The sequence below is a fragment of the Heteronotia binoei genome, chromosome 9 (assembly GCF_032191835.1).
Source record: "Heteronotia binoei isolate CCM8104 ecotype False Entrance Well chromosome 9, APGP_CSIRO_Hbin_v1, whole genome shotgun sequence".
Lineage (NCBI taxonomy): Eukaryota > Metazoa > Chordata > Lepidosauria > Squamata > Gekkonidae > Heteronotia > Heteronotia binoei.
The window spans coordinates 57,118,666-57,142,320 of record NC_083231.1 but is presented as its reverse complement, the minus strand read 5'-3'; the positions used below and the strand labels follow the sequence as shown (position 1 = coordinate 57,142,320).

Genomic DNA, 23,655 nt, shown 5'->3' with positions numbered 1-23,655 from the left:
TTTCGAGTTTTTGCTTATACATTGCTGGATCCAAGCCAGTATTTCTTTCTTTAAAAAATCATGATGAGCTTAGCAAAATAGCACATTCTACAAATTGTACATTTGTATTATTACTATGTAGTTTTATGATTAAAAATTCTCCCATACTAACTATTAAAGCCATAAAAGTTTAAAACAAGGGTGTCAAACTCATTTGTTTTGAGGGTCAGATCTGATATAAATGAAATCTTGCCAGGCTGGGCCATGTGTGTCATAAAGGTAATGCTGGTTAGTGAAGATATAAACATTATAAAGGATACAGACAAACACAAAGATTTAAAAAAAAACTTAACAAAATATGTTTAAAAGATTAGCACTCTTGCAATACTTTGTTATTTAACAGATTCTGATAACTGACAGCTCTTGCTTTGAATTATTGCATCAAATCTGGAGGCAATGTTTGTGCTGTAGCAATCTTGAGTATGCTGTTCAGGTGTTTAGATGTGTGTCTGTAAGTTGCAAATCTACTATTGATTTGTTGATATTCATTACAAAAATCTCATGGTCAGTGCTTTGAGCCTGAGACTCAGAGGAAAACATGAAATGGCTGGGCATTGTGAGCTTTCGTACATAAGTTGCTTCATGTGCTGGTTAGCCAATGGAGAAAATAGTCTGTAGTCTGAAGCTCCTGTGAGATTGAGCAAGCCTGGCAAGGCAAGCTGTGGTGCAGAAGGAAGTAAGAGAGAAGGAATTGGATGACAGTGAGTTGCTTGCGGGCCTTATAAGAACCCTTTGGGGGCCTTATCTGGCCCTTGGGCTGCATGTTCGACACCCCTTGGTTTAACCTGGTTTAAAAACCACCATGATATATTGCCACTGGTGGAGGACGTTCTGCCAGCCTAAGGAACATTCCTCCCACTTAAACCATTATTTCATTCAGATGTCTCTTAGTGCAATGGGAGGCAGGCTAGACATCATTATCATGTATTACTATTGTTTATTTTATGCCTGTTTGAATTGTATGCTGGTCTAGAGACCGTAATAAACAACTACTATTACTACTATCTTGTCATAATATTTATCATTTGTAAATTGGGTGAACCATCTAGGCTTATCTTTTTTAGAGAATGTTAATAGCACTGTCCCATCTGTTTTTCTTTAATTCAGGTGCTAGCAACAGGTCTAAGTGGCCTGTATTCATCTTTGCCTACAAAACTAGAAGAGAAAGGAGAGGAATGGCACTGCTTGCTGAAAGATGACTGGCTTCTTTCTCCAGCTCTTGTCCAGTTCATGAACTCCCTAGAGTTTTGCAATGCAGTAATACAGGTAATACTTGAGAAAGAGAGAGATTCCATGCGTGCAGCAGTGTTCAGAATAAATACTGACAGGTTGTCTCTTGATTGTGCCAAACTTCAGTTTAGTATTATATGAATGAACATTAGATAACAAGTAGTCTCTCTTTTCTTATACCCTCCCAAATCCCTTCTTTTTATGGTGTGCCATTGCATTTGAGCCAACATCCTATGGTTTGTAGTTGCCTTCCAAACCAGAATTTGAAGCCATGGCTTTCCCCCATAAATTCTGGTTTCAATTTTGAGGGCAACAGGAAGTCATTGTTTGTTTGTGTTTAATTTCATGCACAGAATTGTGCCGAGAGGTGCTGAACCCTACCGACATCCCATTGTGCTATGTAGCAGCTAGGATTCAGCTGAATGCTGTCCAGCACCAAGAGAGCACCCTCCCCATGACCCCTTGAACATACAATTGATAAGTAGCTGGTTTAGGCAGACTTTCTTTATCAATAGATGCCTTGAGGTGCTTGCTAAGTTTCCTTATCTCATTTTTTAAAATAAATTTTATTATTTTAAAAATAGGTTTTTATTTATTCATAGATTTTCAAATAACCCTCACTGTGTTGTAAACTGCCACTAGTAGCTGGCCTATCAGAACTTTGGGTGAGTTGACTCTGAACTTGAGCAAATCATAGTTTGATGACTTGGATGTAACATCAAACTGTAGTTTGCTGCAAAAAAAGGGAAGACTTGGCATGTGTGCAGCAGATGGATTGTTCAAGGTCAAGACTTGTTCATATAACACTGAGCCATAGATTGGACAGCTGGTCCTATATTGTGGTTTGAATGTGGAGTTTAAAGGATTAATTTTTACCCAAGTTGCGCACAACATTTGCAAAATGCATAAAGTTCATATAGATTAGGAATAGATTAGGAATAGTTTATAATAGATTAGCAATAAGGCCTGTTGTGTTGGAAAATACAATGGGCTCTAGAAAGAGGCTCTGGGTGAGTGTCCCTCCCCTTGCTGTCTTACCACCCACTCACCCAAGTGAAGGCATTCACTCCACCCAACCTTGGTGTCTTCCCACTCATCCAAGGTAGCCATTTTCTGTAGGGGAATTGATCTAACTTCAGCTTTGCATCTCCTTCTGCCTCTACCTAGGAAAAATACAGTCTTTCTCCACAGTGAGGGCCAAAGGAGCTTTCATCACTCTCCTTTCCCAATTTAATCTGCACAACACCCTTGTGAGGTAGTTTAGGCTGAAAGTCTATGACTGGTGTGAATCACCATGTGGACCAAAGCAGGAAGGAAACAACCTCAGCAGGCAATAATGACACAGGGACCACCCTTCAAAGCAGCCATTTTCTCCAGAGGAGTTGACCTCTGCCATTTGGAGAGTAGTTGTAATTCTGAGTGATCTCCAGCCCTCACCTGGAGATTGGCAGCAATAGTTCCTCAGGAGGAAATGGCTGGTTTGGAGGGTGAAGGCTGTAGGATATATAGCATTGTACCTTTCTGAAGTCACACCCCTCCTCAAACTCACCCCTCTCCAGGCTCCACCCCTCAGATCTCCAGGAATTTCCCAACCAGGAGTTGGCAGTCTCATTTCCTTCCCAGCAGCAGTAGCAGGTAGCAGGCTTAGGGTACCAACCTCCAGGTGGAGCCTGAAGATCTTCTGGTGTCACAACTGAACTCCAGACAATAGATCTCTCTCCCCCTGGAGAAACAACTGCTTTGGAGGGTGGACTCTGTGGCATAACATTCAGCTAAGCTCTCTCCCCTCTCCATACTCTGGCTTCCATAGACTCCACCACAGAAGCTCCAGGAAATTTTCCACCAACCTGGAACTGACAGCCATAGTCTAAACTGGGCCCAATGAGTTCTCCCTCAAAGGCCAAAAGAGGCCTGGAAAGGGTCTTCCCCCCACCGCCTTTTACTGAGAGAACCAAGCTTGGTTGCCTTTTACTGACAGAAGCAAACTTGGTTGCCCAGCAACAGCTGTTGCTTAGCAGTTTCCCTAGTGACCCAATCCTTGTCTGTCCTGGGGCAGGAGTGGGTGGGGGAGAAGAGCGGACCCAGCCAATGGCATGCAAGTTGTCTTCACTTGCAGTTCATGGGCCAATGGCTGATGTAGTACACACCGCATCCAGTGGCAGAGCCAGAAAGTGCCAGCACACAAGGCTTTTATATATTTATAGATAGATAGATTAAATAAAAACTAATTTCAGTTTGGGATTAGTTTAATGCTGCTGAATCGGGAACAGACATGTGGTAGTGGCTTCTCTTGCTTCCATCCCTGTTCTGGCTCTGTGTCATAAAGCAGTAGGTCTTTCATCACTGTGGTGACAGAGGATGAGTCAGGCTGTCTGAACCCATGTGTGATGGTTTTCACCTACCTGACTTTCTTTGCTTGCTTTCTGTTATTGGCCAGTTAGCTTAATATCATCATGTTATTTAATAATAGAAATAAGACACATGCCGGTTTCTGTTTGAGTTAAAGCAGGTGCCCGCAAAATTGGGATTGATGTGTTGAATATCACCAGTGAACATAATGTGATTTTTGCTTACTGTATTGAACACTGCTTTTTTTTTCTTTTTAAATAAGGATGGTTGGTTAATCAGTCTTTGATTCTAAAATGGATAGATTATGTGCCCTGAGAAATCCTGTGCTTGTCTTGAGTTGTAAAAAATGTGTTGTTTTTTTTAAGATCAGGTTCTTACAAGAATGAAAAACCTCCCTTTGCTTTGATAATGATAAGTTTTCACTGTTGTTGAGTTGATCAAAAAGGTTAAATATGTTTGAGCAATACAAATTACATTACTTAGTGTCATGTTCTCAGGGTGCAGGCAGGCAGGAGTCCAAAACCAGTCCAAGGTCAAAGTCCAGGAAGTCAAGCAGGAGCCAAGTCACCAATGCAGAATCACAAACTGGAATCAGAAGTCAATGTCCAAAAGCCAAAAGGTCAGGGTGCCAAGGAAATCAAGAAGGTCATGATCAGGAATCAGGAAGGAGCATGGATGCAAGCCAGAGAATAGACTTACAAGTATGAAAAACATCCCTTTGCTTTGGTAATGAACAGTTTTCACTGTTTTCACAGTGTTCACTCTGAACATGGCAGCCCCGTTTCTGCCAGGGAGCATGAGGGTCGAGAGGGAACAGGGCACCGTTCTAAGGGGAATGCGCCCTCAGTAGGGACCTCTTCTTCATTTGGTGAGCGGGTAACCTTTCATGCCAAGGAACCATCCCTGGGCAGGGAGGGAGGGGGGGATCTTGGTAGTTGGTGATTCAATCCTTAGGCAAGTAGACAGCTGGGTGGCAAAACCGCATACTGACCGTATGGTGACTTGCCTGCCTGGTGCGAAGGTAGCGGACATTCTGCATGTTGTAGATAGACTGATAGTGCTGGGGAGGAGCCAGTGGTCGTGGTGCATGTTGGCACGAACTATGTGGGGAAATGCAGTCGTGAGGTCCTGGAGGAACATTTTAGGCTGCTAGGCGGGAGACCTAAGGTCAGGACCTCCAAGGTAGCCTTCTCAGAAGTGCTACCTGTTCCAGTGCAGGGCTGGAGAGACAGGCACAAATTATAAGTCTCAGTGTGTGGATGAGAAGATGGTGTAGGGGGGGAACGGTTTAAGTTTGTTAGGCACTGGGATGCTTTCTGGAACAAGCTGGAGCTGTACGAAAGAGATGGTCTCCACTTGTCCCCAGATGGAACCAAAAAGGTGTCAGAGCAGTTTTTAAACTAAATCTTGGGGGAAAGCCGACAAGACATGAAATATCTCTGGTTTGGGAGGACTCATCTCAAAGAGATGAAGGGTGACTTTTTTACCAGGTAATGGATCAGAGTTGTCCACTGAGATGGTGACAAACAGTACGGACTGTCTGCCAAAGTCTCGAGGCAGCAGGAGGAAGGTTGCGGGCCTAACTTGCCTGGGAAATTATAGATGTTTGTATATGAATGCTAGAAGTGTTCAAACTAAAATTGGTGAGTTGGAATGTTTAGTGTTGGGGGAAAACAGACATTGTGGGAAATTCAGAAACTTGGTGGAATGAGGAGAATCAGTGGGACACGGTGATTTCTGAATATAAGTTATATCGGAAGGATAGGGAGGGAAGGGTTGGAGGTGGGGTGGCTCTATATATGTCAGAGAGGTTATACAGTCCAGTAAGACTGTGGTCAGAGAATTAGATTCCCTCCTAGAAATGCTTTGGGTTGAAATAGAGGGCCCAAAAGTAAATTTAACTATGGGAGTTTGTTATCGCCCACCAAATCAAAAGATAGAGGATAATTATAATATGATGGAAGGAGTAAAGATAGCGGCTAAACGTAAAAACCGTGTCGTAATAGGTGATTTTAACTACCCGCAGATTGATTAGGTCAATATGTGTTCCGGTTGAGAGAAAGAGATTGAGTTTCTAGATGCCTTCAATGACTGTGCCATGGAGCAGAGGGTCACAGAATCTACCAGGGGCAATCCTGGATTTGGTCCTAAGTAATGCCCAAGACTTGGTGAGAGACGTAAAAGTGATCGCACCGCTTGGGAGCAGTGACCATAACGTTGATTTCACCATTTGTATAAATAGGGAGTTGCCCCAAAAGACCAGCACAACCACGTTTAACTTTAAAAGGGGTAAATTCTCTGAGATGAGGCATGTAAAGAGGAAACTGAAAGGAAAGATAAATACAGTCAAAACCCTTGGGGAAGCTTGGAGGCTATTTAAAACTGCAATCCTAGAAGCTCAGATAAAATATATACCACAAGTTAGGAAAGGCACAAACAGGTATAAGAGAAGGCCTGCATGGTTAACAAACAAAGTAATGGAAAATGTAAAAGGTAATAAGGACTCCTTTAAGCAGTGCAAAGCTAGTCCAAGTGAGATTAATAAAAGGGAACACAGGCTGTGGCAAATCAAATGCAAGACTGTGATCAAGCAGGCAAAAAGGGACTATGAGGAGCATATTACAAAAAACATAAAGACCAACAATAAAAATTTCTTCAAATATATTAGAAGCAGGGAACCAGCCAGGAAGGCAGTGGGGGCCTTGGATGACCAAGAGGTAAAAGGATTACTGAAGAAGGATAGGGAAATGGCTGAGAAGCTGAGTTCATTTTTTGCCTCCGTCCTCACTGTGGAAGATGAGAAGTGTTTGCCCGTTCCAGAACCACTAATTTTGGAAAGGGTGTTGAAAGACCTGAGTCAGATTGAGGTGACAAGAGAGGAGGTCCTACAACTGATTGACAAATTAAAAACTAATAAGTCACCAGGTCCGAATGGCATACATCCAAGAGTTCTGAAAGAACTCAAAGTTGAACTTGTGAATCTCCTGACAAAAATATGTAATCTTTCATTGAAATCTGCCTCCGTTCCTGAGGACTGGAAGGTAGCAAATGTCACCCCATCTTTAAAAAGGGTTCCAGAGGAGGTCCGGGAAATTAAACCAGTCAGTCTGACTTCAATACCAGGAAAGTTGGTAGAAAGCATTATCAAGGACAGAATGAGTAGCCACATTGATGAACACAAGTTACTGAGGAAGACTCAGCATGGGTTTTGTAAGGGAAGATCTTGCCTCACTAACCTGTTACAGTTTTTTGAGGGGGGTGAACAAACATGTGGACAAAGGGAATCCAATAGATGTTGTTTACCTTGACTTCCAGAAAGCTTTTGATAAAGTTCCTCATCAAAGGCTCCTTAGTAAGCTCGAGCGTCATGGAGTAAAAGGACAGGTCCTCTTGTGGATCAAAAACTGGCTAATTAATAGGAAGCAGAGAGTGAGTATAAATGGGCAGTCTTCGCAGTAAAGGATGGTAAGCAGTGAGGTGCCGCAGGGCTCAATACTGGGTCTCATGCTCTTTAACTTGTTCATTAATTATCTGGAGTTGGGAGTAAGCCGTGAAGTGGCCAAGTTTGCAGATCGCAATAAATTGTTCAGGGTGGTGAGAACCATAGAGGATTGTGAGGCACTCCAAAGAGATCTGTTGAGGCTGGCTGAGTGGGCGTTAACGTGGCAGATGAGGTTCAATGTGGCCAAGTGCAAAGTAATGCACATTGGGGCCAAGAATCCCCGCTACAAATACATGTTGATGGGTTGTGAACTGGCAGAGACTGACCAAGAGAGAGATCTTGGGGTCGTGGTAGATAACTAACTAAAAATGCCAAGACAGTGTGCTATTGCAATAAAAAAGTCAATGCCATCTGGGAATTATAAGGAAGGGAACTGAAAACAAATAACCCAGTATCATACCGCCCCTGTATAAATCGATGGTGTGGTCTCATTTGGAATCTTGTGTACAATTCTGGTCACCACACATCAAAAAGGATATTATAGCAATGGAAAAAGTGCTGAAAAGGGCAATTAGAATGATTAAAGGTTTGGAACACTTTCCCTATGAAGAAAGGTTAAAACGCTTGGGGCTCTTTAGCTTGGAGAAACGTTGACTGCGGGGTGACATGATAGAGGTTTACAAGATTATGCATGGGTTAGAGATAGTAGAGAAAGAAGTCCTTTTCTCCCTTTCTCACAATACAAGAACTCGTGGGCATTCAATGAAATTGCTGAGCAGTCAGGTTAAAACAGATAAAAGGAAGTACTTCTTCACCCAAAGGGTGATTAACATGTGGAATTCACTGCCGCAGGAGGTAGTGACGGCTACAAGCATAGCCAGCTTCAAGAGGGGGTTAGATAAAAATATGGAGCAGAGGTCCATCAGTGGCTATTAGCCACTGTGTGTGTGTATAATATATATATATATATATATATATATATATATATATATATATATATATATATAGTCACTGTGTGACACACAGTGTTGGACTGGATGGGCCATTGGCCTGATCCAACATGGCTTCTCTTATGTTTTTATGTTCTTATGACTTGTTTCTTCCAGCCACTGTGTGTGTGTGTGTATAATATATATATATATATAGTCACTGTGTGACACACAGTGTTGGACTGGATGGGCCATTGGCCTGATCCAACATGGCTTCTCTTATGTTTTTATGTTCTTATGACTTGTTTCTTCCATAAGGTTACCAGGTCCTGGGTGAGAGCTATATAGGAGTCTCAGTCAGCCTGCTCCCTGGGTGGCAGTGACTGCGCTAGAACTCAGGGCTGAGAGATCTGAAGCATCACCGTGCCTCATGTCTTCGCTCTGAAAGTTCTTTTCAGAGCCTGCTTCAAACTCTTGAGATGGGAGGAGGAGAGCTTGGAGGAGATTGATCGTCAACAGCTGACACTAATGCCTGGAGAGTGATTGATGGGCCAGCTGCTGTTTGTTCAGCTGAGGGACTGGCTGGCAACTCTTCCAGGTCTGTTAACCCTTCCAGCTCCTCCTCGTCGGGGCTCATGACACTATCCCTCCACCACAGGACCCCCCCACAACAGACAGACCAGGCTGGTCAGGGTAGGCTGTGTAGAACTGCTGCATGAGGTCAGGGGCGTGTAGGTTGTCAGCGGGTTCCCATGAACGGTCCTTGGGGCCATAGCCTTCCCAATTCATGAGGTACTGGAGGTCCCCACGGTGGATTCTGGAGTCCAGGAGCTGGTGGACTTCGTATTCCTCTTCATCATTGACCAGGAGAGGAGGAGGCAGCGCTGGAGGCGGCAGTCAGATGGGATCCATTGGTGTAGCAGGAACAAGGAGGGACCAGTGTAAGACCGGGTAGATGCTGAGGTGGCCGGCAGCTGTAGCCAGCAATGGGGTTGATTTGGTCCATGATCAGGTAAGGCCCCGCAAAGCGAGGGTCCAGCTTGCGAGACCGACCAGGCCGATGCAGGTAACGAGTGAAGAGCCAGACGTGGTCCCCAGGCTTCAGTGGGGGCCCCACCTGTCACTTTTGGTCAGCAGCTGTCTTGTAGGCCTCTTTAGCCTATTGGACCTGCTCTCGGAGCAAGTCCTGGAGAGCCTGGAGTTCCTGCAGGTTCGCATCCATCCAGGTGCTGTGTGGGGCAGGACTGCGGGCAAGAAGTGATGGTGGTATCCAGAGGTGGCAGCAAACGGGGTCTGTTGCGTGGACGCATGTATGCCGTTTTTTTTAAGCAAACTCAGCCAGGGTAGCAAGGTGACTCAGTCATCCTGCTGGTAGCTGGTGTAACAACGCAGGTATTGTTCCAGCGTGGCGTTGCTGCGTTCGGTCTGCCCATCCGTTTGGGGATGGTACACGGAGGACAAATGCACCTGGGTGCCTAAGGTGGAGTGCAGGGCTTGCTAGAATCAGGAGGTGAACTGGAGGCCTCGGTCTGAGATCAAGTATGCCGGGAGCCCGTGCAGGCAAAAGATGTGCTGGAGGTAGAGCTGGGCTGTTTCAGGAGCCATGGGCGACTTGGGACATGGAACAAAGTGAGCCATCTTGGTGACCAGAATGCAAGTGTGCCCCTTGGACCTGGGGAGCTCAGTGATAAAGTCCAGGGAGAAGGTGTCCCAGGGTTCTGCAGGTATGGGTAGAGGATGCAAAAGCCCTGGGGCTTGGCCGGTACATCCTTGGCCCTCCGGCAGACCTCACAGGAACCGACATATTGGGCCACGTTGGCAAGGACGCGAACTCCCGTATGAGCAGGTGCAGGGTCTTGTGTTGGCCAAAGTGCCGTGCAGGAGGGGAGTCGTGGGTCAGGTGGAGCATGTTTGACCAAAGGGAGGCACTTATAGGCACCCACGGTGCAGGAGGAGACCTTGGTGAGTAGAGAGATCCCCGGCTGGGCCATCTTATACTTCTAGGAGGTGTTGCTGAGCCCAGGGGTCTTGGGCCTGGCTGGCCTGAATGTCTGCAGCCAAGGTCAGGCGAGTCATGGTGGCAGCGAAGACCGAAGGTGCAAACATGAGCCCAGTTGGGGTCTCCTCCATTAGAGGCACAGTGTACTCCGGTTTTCGGGAGAGGGCGTCCGCTTTCAGGTTCTGGTTCTGTGGGATGTAGGTAATCCGGAAGACAAACCGGGAAAAGAAGACGACCACCAAATCTGATGCTGGGTGAGGCGTCGAGCAGTCTGTAGATGCTCCAGGTTCTGGTGGTCAGTCAGGACCTGGACGGGGTGGCGGGCCCCTTCAGGGTGATGCCTCCAAACCTCAAAAGCGGTTATAGCAGCGCCAACCTCACGTCCTCACTGGATCTCTTTATTTCAGTCTCTTCGGGGTATTTTACTTGTTTATTTGATGGGACCACAGCAGCTTTGTTCTTCCCACAAAATATAGGCTCTTGAGAACTTTAACTTAAACCACAGATTTATTGTAACACAAAGTCTTAACTTGGGGATATGGGAGATATTTACACAGGTTAATACGTTGCTCAGTTGTTTCAGGCTTTACAATCACTTTGTCTTTTCTTGAGTCTCTCACAGTTACACAGTTCACAGTTTTCCTATAACTCACTCTCCACCTCTAGCCAAGGTCTGGCCTCTTGGGATTGATGTGTCTAGTCTCACCCCTTGACTGGAGTCTCTCCTCTCAGCCCTTCTTGGTGTCTCAGACCCACATCCACTCCCTCAACCACCTCACTAGATCTTCAGAGTTGTCTCTAGGTGTTTGTGACCGTTCAGGTCTTAACTGACTCACACACACACAGCTCTCTTGGCTGGTTTTGTCGAGCTTGCAGTCTCTGGAAGACTTCCCCGTCTCCGCCTCAAGCTCCTTCACAGGATCAGCTGTCCTCTCAGCCTCTCTGGCAGGCTCGAACTGACCCTCTCAGTCTCTGTCAGGTCCCCACTGACAGACTTCTCTGACAGGCCTCCACTCTGTCAGACATCAACTTGACTGACCCCTGCCTCAGCAGTTTCTCTCACTCCACTTCTTTTCCCTCCCTGAGAGCTCTGAGCACTTTGCCCCTACCCTCAGGTCACCTGACGCAGCCCTGTGCATCTTCAGTTTATGGTTAACCCCTAGCTTTCCGTCACAGCGGTCTTGATGGCCAGGAGTTCCTGCTCCCAGATGGTGTAGTTGTGCTCTGCGGGTGTCAGGTGCCACGAGTAGTTTGCGCAGGGTTGTAGCGGCTGGGAGGGGTCCTCCCACTGGGATAGCACTGCACCGAGGGCCACGCTGGAGGCATCGGTCTCTACTGTGAACAGCAGCTGCAGGTCTGGGTAATGCAGGAGCAGCTCGGTGGTGAAGTAGGTTTTCAAGGTGGTGAAGGAATGGTCTGCCTCTGGAGTCCAGTGAAATGGCTCTTTGGGCCGGAGGAGCTCTGTCAGAGGTGTGGTTACATCGGCATAGGCAGGAATGAACTGGTGGTAATAACTGGAAAAGCCAAGGAACCACTGTACATCTTTGCAGTTCCGCAGCGTCTGCTAGGTCAGGACCGCCTTGACATACTTTGGGTCCTTCAGAGTCCAGTGGGGTGCGAGGATGTGGCCAAGGAACTTGACTGCTGTTAAGTCGAAGGCACATTTCTCTAGCTTGGCATAGAGACCATGCTCGCGCAGGCATTGCAGGACCTGGTGGACGTGCCCTGCATGTTGGGCGGGGCTTTGGGAATAAATTAAAATGTCATCTAAATAAATAAACACAAAGAGGTCGAACATGTCGCGGAAGATGTTTATCAGCCTTTGGAAGACAGCGGGGGCGTTGGTCAGGCCGAAGGGCATCACAAGATACTTGTACTGGCCATAGTGGGTCCCAAAAGCCGTTTTCCATTAGTCTCCTGCGCGGATCCGCACCAGTTGTACGTGCCCAGGAGGTCTAGCTTGGTATGGACCTGGGCCCCCTTAAGGCGATCCAGTAGTTCTGGGATCAGTGACAAAGGGTAGCGGTCCCGGACGGTGATTTTGTTCAGGGGCCGGTAATCATTGCAGGGTCAGAGCTCGCCGCTTTTCTTCTTGACAAAGAGAACAGGGGTGGACAGCAGGGGTGTGAATGGCCAGCTCTGGTTCGGACATGGGGTAGAACTGCCCCAGAGGCAAGGGTGCCCCTGGTACCAAATTGATGGCGCAGTCATAAGGCCGGTGCGGGGAGAGCTGGTCGGCCCCTTTTTCCTCCAAGACATTAGCAAAGTCTGTGTACGCTGGGGGAAGTAGAGGACCAGCAGCTGGGGCGGCGGTGGCCAGGGTGGCCGACCGAGCCTGGTGAGGACAAGGGTTCTTGAAGCTCAGCTTTCCCTGTGCCCAGTCCATGATTGGGTTGTGTATTACGAGCCAGGAGAGTCCCAGAATGAGGGGAAAACAGGGCGTGCGAGTAACATCGAATTGTACTTGCTCGTGATGGTGTTGGATCTGGAGCGTGATCAGGTGGGTCTCCTGGGTCACCGGACTGGATCGGAGGAGGCGCCCGTCGATGGCTTCTACCAGGGTCTGAGTGTCTTTGTCCTGCACCGGGATCTGGTGTTGCTTCACAAACGCCATGTCGACAAAGCAGTGGGCAGCCCCAGTCGACGATGGCGTAGACGAACAGCCACTGCCCGTCTGACAAGCCGAGTGTGACCGGTATGAGCAGCAGGCCCTGGCCAGTAACGTAGGGTTCAGGGGACCCGGTTAGGTGCCCCAAGTCGGGGGTCCACTCAGACTTGGGGCTGGTCTTTTACTGGCGGCAGTGGCATGGTACTGGGTTGGGTGCGCTTGGTAGGGCAGCCGGAGGAGAAGTGCCCCACCCCTTCACAGTACAGGCAGAGATTCTGTGAGCGGCGCTGTGATTTTTCCTCTGTGGTGAGCTGCGGCTGTGCAGCCCCGAGTTGCGTGGGCTCGGGGTTGTCAGTCTCGGGACTAGTGTTCATCGGGGTTGTCACTGTCGCTAGGTGGCAGGGCAGCTGAGAGGGACGGGCGCTGCTTCACGCTTGGCGTCTGCTTTCCAGGCAGCCATCAATGCGGAGACACAGCGTGATTTGGCCTTGCAGTGCGGCCGGTCGGTCTACTCGTGCCAGTTCATCAACGACTTCCATATACTGGTCCATGAGGGAAGCCTCGTTCCAGGCCAGGTCTTGGGCCAGAAGTTTGAACTCGGTGGAGTACTGGGAAACCGAGTTCCTACCCTGCTTCAGGGTTTGGAGCTTCCAATTGGCAGTGGCTGCTTGCTGGGGGTTAGCAAAGGCTACCGCCATTTGATCCAGAAAGCCCTGGTAGTCACTCAGCAGGGGCGATGGGGCTAGAAGCAAGGGGGTAGCCCATTTATCTGCCTGCCCCTTTAAGAGGCTGACAATGAAGCATACCTTGGTCTTGTCATTGGGGAAGTCTCTGGCACATTATTCAATATACAGTTTGCACTGTGCCAGGAATGCAGGAAACTCCTCCACCTTCCCAGCGAACTTCTCTGGGGGAAGCACTGGGCACTTAAGTGGGGCAGCAACAGTGGCTTGCTGCTGCTGTTGCAGGTGAGCCACCATTTGAGTGAGGTGCTGTACCTGAGTAAGCAAGGCTGCTAGCTGCCCAGAGCCTCCAGTTGCCTCCTCATCCATCTTGTGGAGTGAGTGTGTGGGTGGAAGCAATGTGTCACATACTCAGGGTGCAGGCAGGCAGTAGTCTAAAACCAGTCCAAGATCAAAGTCCAGGAAGTCAAGCAGGAGCCAAGTCACCAATGCAGAATCACAAACCGGAATCAGAAGTCAATGTCCAAAAGCCAAAATGTCAGGGTGCCAAGGAAATCAAGCAGGTCAGGATCAGGAAGGAGCGTGGATGCAAGCCAGAGAATAGACTTGTTGCTTCCACAAGGTTACTAGGTCCTGGGTGGGAGCTATATGGGAGTCTCAATCAACCTGCTCCCTGGGTGGCAGTGACTCTGCTAGAACTCAGGGCTGAGAGATCTGAAGCATCGGCGTGCCTCATGTCTTCGCTCTGAAAGTTCTTTCCGGAGCCTGCTTTGAACTCTTGAGATGGGAAGAAAAGATTGTCAACAGCTGACGCTGGTGCCTGGAGAGTGATTGATGGGCCAGCTGCTGTTTGTTCAGCTGAGGAACTGGCTGGCAACTCTTCCAGGACTGTTAATCCTTCCAGCTCCTCCTCAGGGCTCATGACACTTAGCCTGTTTGTATTCTTTGTTCTTGATTATTTCTTAATTAAATTTTCTCCTTTTGATTTTTTGTTGTTCTTCAGGCTAATGATAAAATCAGATTTTTAAAATCTCTTTGATGTTGAGCAAAAGTCTCTTAGTGCAAGTCTGTACAGTGTCTGTATCTTAATATAATTCTCCTCATTAATGATGCTAAAAGAGTTTACAGTTGCATAATTTAGGCATATAACTTTTGAAGGGTTTTGTTGTTTAAATGCTGTTTTGATATCTGAAATGTGCATATTTTGTATGGAGGTGAAAATTAGCCTTTCTTTTACATCTGTGTTGAACCTCAGAGATCAAAGTCCTTTACAGCAGCAAATATTTAACATATTTATTATGGCAATGGCATCATTAATGTACAATGTAAATAGAAAATATTTTCCAAATTCAGAATTCAAAAGTAATGAAAGGTTTGTAGAATCTTTCGGGATCAAGTGCCGTGTTATACTGGAGAAAGTTTTCCTTCCAGACGTTGCGTTCTCAGCTGCGGAGAACATCCTCAGTGGCATTGCAGCCGGAGCAGGCGCTCAGACCTTCTTGGCTGCTGTGCATTGAGTGGGGCCAGGGCTGCTGGAGAGCTGCTATTTCTAGGCTGGAGGGGGTGTGATGAAAGGGCAATTGGTTTGTGGATGTGCCCATTGTTCGGTGGGGCTTCCTGGAAGGGTAGTGATAAGGAACACCACCTCTTACATTAGGGACTCATCACATTTTTTGGAAAAAATCAAACCCCTAAAACTCCAACCCAGCGATCTTTTAGTAAGCTTCGATGTCGTCTCGTTGTTCACCATGGTTCCCGTCAAAGAAACCCTTGTTCAACTACAACACATCTTTCCTGATGACATCACTGCCCTATTCCACTACGTGCTCACCACTACCTACTTCCAATGGAACAATAACTTTTAGGAACAGATCGATGGAGTTGCCATGGGAAGCCCCCTTAGCCCTGTCATCGGTAACTTTTACATGGAAACCTTCGAAGATACAGCACTAAGATCTGCCCTCCTAAAACCACGTTGCTGGCTCTGATATGTGGATGATGTCTTTGCCATCTGGAGTCATGGAGAGGCTGCTTTGAATAACTTTCTCCTTCATCTGAATTCAGTCCATCCTCGTATCCAGTTCACCGTGGAGAAAGAAAACAATGGTCAACTTGCCTTTCTTGACGTTCTCATTACCAGGAAAGATGGCGGAAAACTCGGCCACACTGTATTCAGGAAACCCACACACACCGATCGCTATCTAAATAAGAATTCCAATCATCATCCTCGCCAAAAACGTACAGTTGTAAAAACCCTCATTCACCGTGCATCATGCATCTGTGAACCAAGCCAACTCCAACAGGAACTACACCACCTCAAACAGTCACTGCAGGCCAATGGATACTCCCAACAAGAAATTAGAAGAACCCTCCATCCCAGGAGACCATCCACACCAAATCCCGAGCCACACACAAATGTGGGTACAGCCTTCCTGCCCTACATAAAATCTGTCACCAACCGCATTGGCAAAATTCTCAAACGCCATAATGTTGACACAGTTTTCAAGCCCACATAACAGATCCGCCACATGCTGCGCTTGGCCAAAGATATGAGAGATCCACTTTCAACCCCTGGAGTCTACAAAATACCCTGCTCCTGTGGTGCAGTCTACATTGGCACTACCCAACGCAGTATCAACACCCATCTCACCAAACACAAGAGACACTGTTGCTTGTTTCAGCCAGAAAAATCAGCTGTAGCTGAACATGCACTTCAAGGAGACCACGTCATCCACTTTGAAAGAACTGAAGTCCTTTCTACGGTCTCACATTATCATACCCGCCTGAACAGAGAAGCTATTGAGATTTGCAAACACCAGCACAATTTTAACAGAAAGGAAGAAGGCATTTTCATCCACCAATCTTGGTACCCAGCTCTGCAAAACACCCTACAGACTATTAATTGCAGAAAGTCTCAGAACAACCAGCAAATTCCACAGAACAATCAGCACAGTCAACAACCATCTTCCTTATCTGCAAACCCCTTCCAACCCTCCCAGCAATTACCACGGAACAATGGTCACATTCAACAGCCAGTTTCCTTATCACTACCCTTCCAGGAAGCCCCACCAAACAATGGGCACATCCACAAACCAATTGCCCTTTCATCACACCCCCTCCAGCCTAGAAATAGCAGCTCTCCAGCAGCCTTGGCCCCACTCAATGCACAGCAGCCAAGAAGGTCTGAGCACCTGCTCTGGCTGCAACGCCACTGAGGATGTTCTCCGCAGCTGAGAACGAAACGTCTGGAAGGAAAACTTTCTCCAGTAGAACACGGCACTTGATCCCGAAAGATTCTACAAACCCTAATGATGTTACCAGCTGTGAAAACCTGAAATCAATGAAAGGTTTAGTTGATCAGCATAATAAGCTAGACGTGAATTGAGTGTTTAAAAGAAAGACAGCTTCAGAAATGAAATTAATATTATGGGAGCTCCATGCCTGAATTTCTCGGATTTTATCATTTTTATTGATTTTAACTACAAAAGGGAGAAGCAAGAGCAAAGATACATAAAAGGGGGAAAAGGGTATGTACAGAGTAGGAAGAACAGAAACAAAGGAAAATACAAATATATCAGTTATAATTCTACCTCCAAATAAAATACCCAGATCATTCTACCTACAAGTATGAAGTTCTCCATATATTTTACCATCCTTGTCTTTCATTATAGAAAATTTTTACTCAAGTATTATTAGCAATATAAATCTAAACAATTCTTCTTAAACACAAATAAGTATGAAAAAATTCAAAGCCATCGCAACACAAAGCTGTCTGATTTACTTTAACCATGTTAAAAGCACAAACTAATTTGTTGGTTTAACTATATCCTTATTAAAATAAGCACATAAAATCATATCTTTATCTTTAACAAATTAAAGAGATAAAACACAATAATTTGTCTATCTCAGTATAAACAGTTTCTCTAAAGGAGCATATTAAAAACAAATCTTCCAGATTACAAAATAATTGTGCTACTTTTTTAACAATTAATCCAACTCTTATATCAATATGAGCAATTTCACCAAATAAACATACTAAGAATAAATCTGCTATGTAAAAATAAATGTGTTGTCTGCACTCTTTAGCATTGATCCAAATTGACTGTAAATTTAACTAAAATTTTAACAACTCCCTTCTTTCCTTAGAATCTCCCTTTGTTTGTTAAGATCACATATCAGTTCATTATTAATAATTTCATATTTGTTTACCCACAAGAAAAACCAGAACTCAGGAATCCTTCTTCCCACCCAGACATCACACTTTGCCTTTTAAAATCGCACGTCAGTTCTTATTGAGAGTTCCATATCCAACTCTCCACAAAGAGGTAAAAAGTTCAAGAATCCTTCTTCCTGAAAGATTTCCACATCTTAATTTGCTGGCCGGAATGCACCTTCTCTCTTCTCAATGTGGCCAGCACTCTCGATAATGGGAAGAAGAATTCTGTACCATTTCTTCCTCTCAGCATGACTTCACTCAATCTTGATTTCCGGTCTTGTTTTGTAACTGCATCATAAGGATCCATTTTCATTTTCTTTTGTTCATTTCAGAACGGATCACTTTCCCATTCTAATTCCGCAGATGTCACCAAAATCTCTTTAGCACTCAGCTCTTGTAGATTTGAAAGTTCGCTAGCTTTCAGCATAAAAGCTTCTATTTGCTTTCTAATCAGCTGCATTAATGAGCCAAGATCCTGTTTCAGAGAAGTAATATTCCATAATATATCTTTTTTATAAGACATTTAACTTGGCAGTGCCATTTTTCTCTGTCAGCAAACTCAGTCTCTTAATCCAAGTTGAAAAGTAGCTTGAAGATCCTATTAAATCGTCATTCCAAATCAGCTCCAGCTGAGATTTCAAATATTATCATTTCAATTGCAGTGAGATGATAGGGACCAATCTCTCTAGAATATATTTATGTTCAGATCATATTGCAGCCAAATAATAGTCTCTTTAACATATGTCCAATTATAATCCAGGTCGTAAGTATTTAAGTAATTATAATAAGATCCAGGTATTTAAGTATTTGTATTCAATCCAATTCAAGTTATTACCGATACTTAAGATAGCTCTTTGACTTTTCGAGGCCTCATTTGCAGGAGAAGTAGGCGTATAGTCAGCCTCTATCCCTTCCTTTGAGCTGCCCGCTCGTTGTTATGTAAAACGACCCATTAGCCAGATTAATTTAACATTCATTTCAGATATCAAAAATAATAATAGGACCAGTTCTCTTTCCTTTTTGCTTTACTCAGCATCCTTTACTGGTTTTCAAACAAAGTGTCTCTTATTCCTCTCCTGAAGCAAGGATATTCCACTGTGAAAAAAATGTGTTCATGGTCACAAGAGAGTATTCTCTTTTGCTCCTACACAAGAAGCTGTGGTATGGTTTCATCAATGAAAACCTTGATTCACTTCCTTTTTCACACTGAGCAATTGTTGGTATTGACATTCACAACCTGGTACCTGCAAAATATAAGAGACGTGTGTAGTTGGGGTAGTAGGTTTTCCCTGTATTTTGTTTTTCATTGATTCTGTGGTCTTTACAGTGCTCCTTAACTAACTAGAAAATTCTTGAGCTTATGTGTATTGAATGCCACTTCCGGAGTTATTTGATATTATTATTTTCATCAGGCCTGTCAACAAGATGATAGGAAAAAATCATTTTTGGGAGAAAATTCATCCAGAGAAGATATCTAATATTTTGAAAGGGTCAAAGACAAATTACTGTCTTTCTGTTGCTTCACTGCCTTTCTGTAAATTAATAATAGGCTATTCTTTTTAAAGAGACTGTGGAAAACCTCATAGGACTACAGTAGATACTTATTCTCTTGCATTAGTAAATCGTGTGACACAGGATGTTAATAGGCAAGACTACTTTTGCTCTTTGTTCACTTATGCATTTTTTCCCCACAGTATAGTTCAGTCCTATGAATGTTTACTTGGAGTTAAACCAACAAGTATGCATAGGATCTATCTTTAGTTCTATCTTGTTTACTCAAAAGTAGTCAATGGGTGTATTAGAGGTTAATTTTCTTTAAAATGTTTTGCAAATTGTTGTAAAATACTCAGGATTCACTTTTACTCTAACGTTCTCAAACTTCTGTGTTCTCTTTAGGTGGCACATCTACTGATTCGCAACCAGCTTGTGAACTACATCTATAATGGGTTTTTAGTGCCGGTAATGGCCCCAGCTCTGCATAAGGTCAGTGCTTTGTGTGTGTATTACTTATTGACAGGACAGGGCTTTTTTAGTAGAAAAAGTCTAGCAGCAACTCATTTGCATATTAGGCCACATGCACTGACACAAAGCCAGCCGGAACTGAGTTCTTGTGCATTCCTGCTCCAAAAAAGCCCTGGTTATTGATGATATAAGGAACAGTATTAACAACCATAAATTATTATGAACGTGGTGAGATAAATTAAATACATCTATTTAGGTTTATTGAACTGTTATTATTAATAATATGTTTTCTTGCAACATCTTTGCTTTGAGCAGTGCTCACTGCTGACAGAATGCCTCAATTGGGTGAACTGTTCACCAGTTAACACAGTGGATAATCAAGTATTGTGTGTTTGCAATGAGAATCTTATGCTTTTTGACATAAAATAATTCCCAGCCTCTTTTTTCAGTGTCTGCTTTCTACATGATAGTGGCCCCGTGGTGCAGCATGGTTAAGCAGCAGTACTGCAGTACTGTGGTCTGAACTCTCTGCTCATAACCTGAGTTTGATTCCGGCGGAAGCTGGATTCAGGTAGCCAGCCCAAGGTTGACTCAGCCTTCCATCCTTATGAGGTCGTTAAAATGAATACCCAGCTTGCTGGGGGAAAAGTGTAAAAGACTGGGGAAGGCAATGGCAAACCACCCCATAAAAAAGTCTGCCGTGAAAACGTTGTGAAAGCAGCGTGACCCCAGAGTCGGAAACGACTGGTGCTTGCACAGGGGACCTTTCCTTTCTACATGATGATAAAATGTGGTATGTTTTATATGGAGAATCACTGCTGTGGTCATTCTGTTGTCTGTACTAATGGAAAACTGAATGTGGACCTCCATGGCATTATAGTTTTTCAGGGCAGAGTCTGGAAAGGTAGCTGGATGTTTGAATTTCTAAAGACTACCTTCACTATATTAATTTGATAACTTAATGATTTTTTTATTCCTCCCCCCCCCCATATTTTCTCATTGGGTATTTATTTATTTTGATTTATATCACACTTTTCCCACAAAGCAGGCCCCAGGCAGTTACATCAAAAAAATAAAAAAATTAAAACAAGATTTAAATTACAATTGAAACTGGATTAAGATTACAATATAGACATTTTAAAAATTCTGCCTTGACAGTCTTAACCAATCACTATCAGAAGTCTGTCATATCCCAAATTGCCAGAGGTGGGGGAGGCCAGATAAAAGACAATGTCTGCCGCCTCTGCTGAAGGAAGAGCACTGTTGAAGGAAGAGCCTGGTGAAAGAGCACTGTTTTGCAGGCCCTGCGGAACTAAAAAAGCCCTGGCCCTAGTTGAGGCAAGCAGAACATCTCTGGCCAGGGACCACCAAGAGGTGTTGAGTTACTGATCTTAAGGGCATATAAGGCTCATATGGGGAGAGGCCATTCCAAAGGTATGCTGGCACCTGGTAGTATACTGCTTTGAAGGTAAGTACCAGCCCCTTGAAGCAGACCCAGTACTCAATAGGCAGCCAATGTAGTTCGCAGAGCACAGGATGGATCCACACCAGCATAGGCAACAAAGTCAGCATCTGTGTGGCTGCATTCTGCACCCACTGGAGTTTCCAGATCAGAGCCAAGGGTAGCCCCATGTAGAGAGAGTTACAATAATACAACCTGGAATTGACTGGTGCTAAGTCACAGGGGGCAAGATATGAGACCAACTGCCTGATCCGCCTCAGATGGAAAAAAGCAGATCTGACAGTGGTGGTCACCTCAGCCTCCATCGGAAGAGAGGTATCCAAGAATACCCAAGTTCTTCATCCCTGATGTTGGCACTAGTGGAGCCCCGTCAAAGGATGGGAGCCTGATCCCCCCACAGCCTGGGCACAGGACCTGCATCTTTGATGGATTCATTTCCAACCATGGCTTGTAACATTCCACCCAGCTCCTCAGGCTGAGCCCAGACAGCCATCCATTAGTAGATAGAGCTGGGTGCCATCCACATATTGGTGACAACCTAGCCCAAAATTCCAGATAATCTGGGCAAGAGGGCACATACAGATGTTAAACAACATTGGGGAGAGAATCATTCCCTGCAGCACACCACATTCTAATCGGTGCGACTGAGACAACTTCTCCCTCTCAAGCACCACCCTCTGTCCCCAACCATGGAGAAAATTATGTAGAAACTACTGACGTTTTTCTTCTCTTGACATTCCAAGTTTGGGTTTTTGTAACTTGCAATTGAAAAAAAATCAAAGTAACTCTAAATGAATAAGCCAAATTAATAATTGAACTACATGAAGTATATGTGAATCTCTTCTGTTATAATCTCCTTTAAAACCACAGTGTCCTCAAAACAGCTTGGGTTTTCATTTTTATTTATTTATTTTTATTTGATTTTATTTATATCCCGTCCTCTCCGCCAAAGCAGGCTCAAGGCGGCTCACAGCATAAAATCCAACATACAATTAAAATTACACATTCAACAATAAAACAAAATATTGAGTAGTTAAAACAGTTAAGAACAAAATATTTAAAAGGTTTGGTGCTATTTCAGTGGCGACAGCATTTCTTCCCTGAAATACAGACGCCGTGTCAGTTAAACGTCTGCCGGAAGAAGATAGTTTTGCAGGCCCTGCAGAACTACGCAAGGTTCCGCAAGGCCCTCACTTCCTCTGGCAGTTGATTCCACCAGTAGGAGGCTGCAATCGAGAAGGCCCTGTCTCTGGTGGTTTTTAATTTGGCCTCCTTCGGCCTGGGGATTACTAGTAGATTTTGTGATCCCAATCTGAGTACCCTCTGGGGGACATGTGGGGAGAGACAGTCCCTAAGGTAGGCAGGTCCTAGGCCATATAGGGCTTTAAAGGTAATAACCAGCACCTTGTAACAAATTCGGTATACTATTGGCAGCCAGTGCAGTTCCTACAGTCCCAGCTGAATGTGCTCTCACCTTGGGAGCCCCAATAACAGCCTGGTGGCTGCGTTCTACACTAGTTGCAGCTTCCGGGTTTGACACAAGGGCATCCCCATGTAGAGGGCATTACAGTAGTCTAGCCTTGAGGTGACTGTTGCATTGATCACTGTTGCCAGGTCGCTGCGCTCTAGGAAGAGGACCAACTGCCTTGCCCACCTAAGATGGAAAAAAGCGGATTTAGCAGTGGCTGCTATCAGGGCCTCCATTGTCAAGGCAGGCTCCAGTAGTACCCCCAAGCTCTTGACCTTGTGCACCATTGTCAGTGGCGCACCATCAAATGCTGGTAGGGGAATTTCCCTACCCAGACCACCGCGACTCAGGCAAAGGACCTCTGTCTTCGCTGGATTGAGCTTCAGTCTACTCAGCCTAAGCCATCCGGCCATGGCTTGTAGCACCAGGTCCAGATTTTCTGGGACACAGTCAGGCTGGCCGTCCATTAGTAGATAGAGCTGGGTGTCATCAGCATACTGGTGACAACCCAACCCATGCCTCCGGGCAATCTGGGCAAGGGGGTGCATATAGATGTTGAACAACATCAGGGAGAGCACTGCCTCCTGAGGCACCCCGCAATCAAGCATGTGCCTCCAGGACAGTTCACCCCCAATCACCGCCCTTTGCCCCCAACCATCTAGGAAGGAGGAAAGCCATGGCAAGGCCAACCCCTGAATCCGTGCATTGGCAAGACAGCAGGTCAGCAACCAATGGTCAACCGTATCAAATACTGCCAATAGGTCCAACATCAGTACTGCCGAGCTGCCTTGATCCAGATGCCACTGAAGGTCATCCACCAGGGCGCCCAGCACTGTCTCAGTCCCATGACCTGAGCGAAAGCCGGACTGGTGAGGGTCTAGGATGGAAGCATCATCCAGAAAACTCTGTAACTGTAGCGCTACTGCCCTTTCAATAATTTTACCCCAAAAGGGTAAATCTGAGACCCGCCAGTAATGTGCCAATTCGGCCGGGTCTAATGTTGGTTTTTTCAAGAGAGGGCGGACCACAGACTCTTTAAGGGAAAACGTCCTTCTATGAGGGATCTATTTACAATATCTTGTATAGGATATCTAAGCTCCCTCTGGCAAGCTTTAATTAGCCAGGAGGGGCAAGGGTTCAGATCACAAGTTGTTGGGCGTACAGTAGAGAGGATTCTGTCAACTTCCTCCAGGCTGAGTGTATCAAAGCGATCCAGAGCTGAACCAAAAGACAGGCATGGGGCCTCGAGTTCATATACTGTCTCCAAT

At 45.4% G+C, this 23,655-nt stretch overlaps 1 protein-coding gene across 1 annotated transcript in view; it reads left to right on the top strand.

Moving 5' to 3' along the window:
* FHIP1A (FHF complex subunit HOOK interacting protein 1A) overlaps positions 1-23,655 on the top strand; it is a 135,274-nt gene that overhangs the window by 59,410 nt on the left and 52,209 nt on the right. The window contains exons 4-5 of the mRNA XM_060246653.1: positions 1,147-1,305; positions 19,392-19,478. Coding sequence (XP_060102636.1) covers positions 1,147-1,305; positions 19,392-19,478 — 246 coding nt within the window. The remainder of the gene's footprint in view (positions 1-1,146; positions 1,306-19,391; positions 19,479-23,655) is intronic.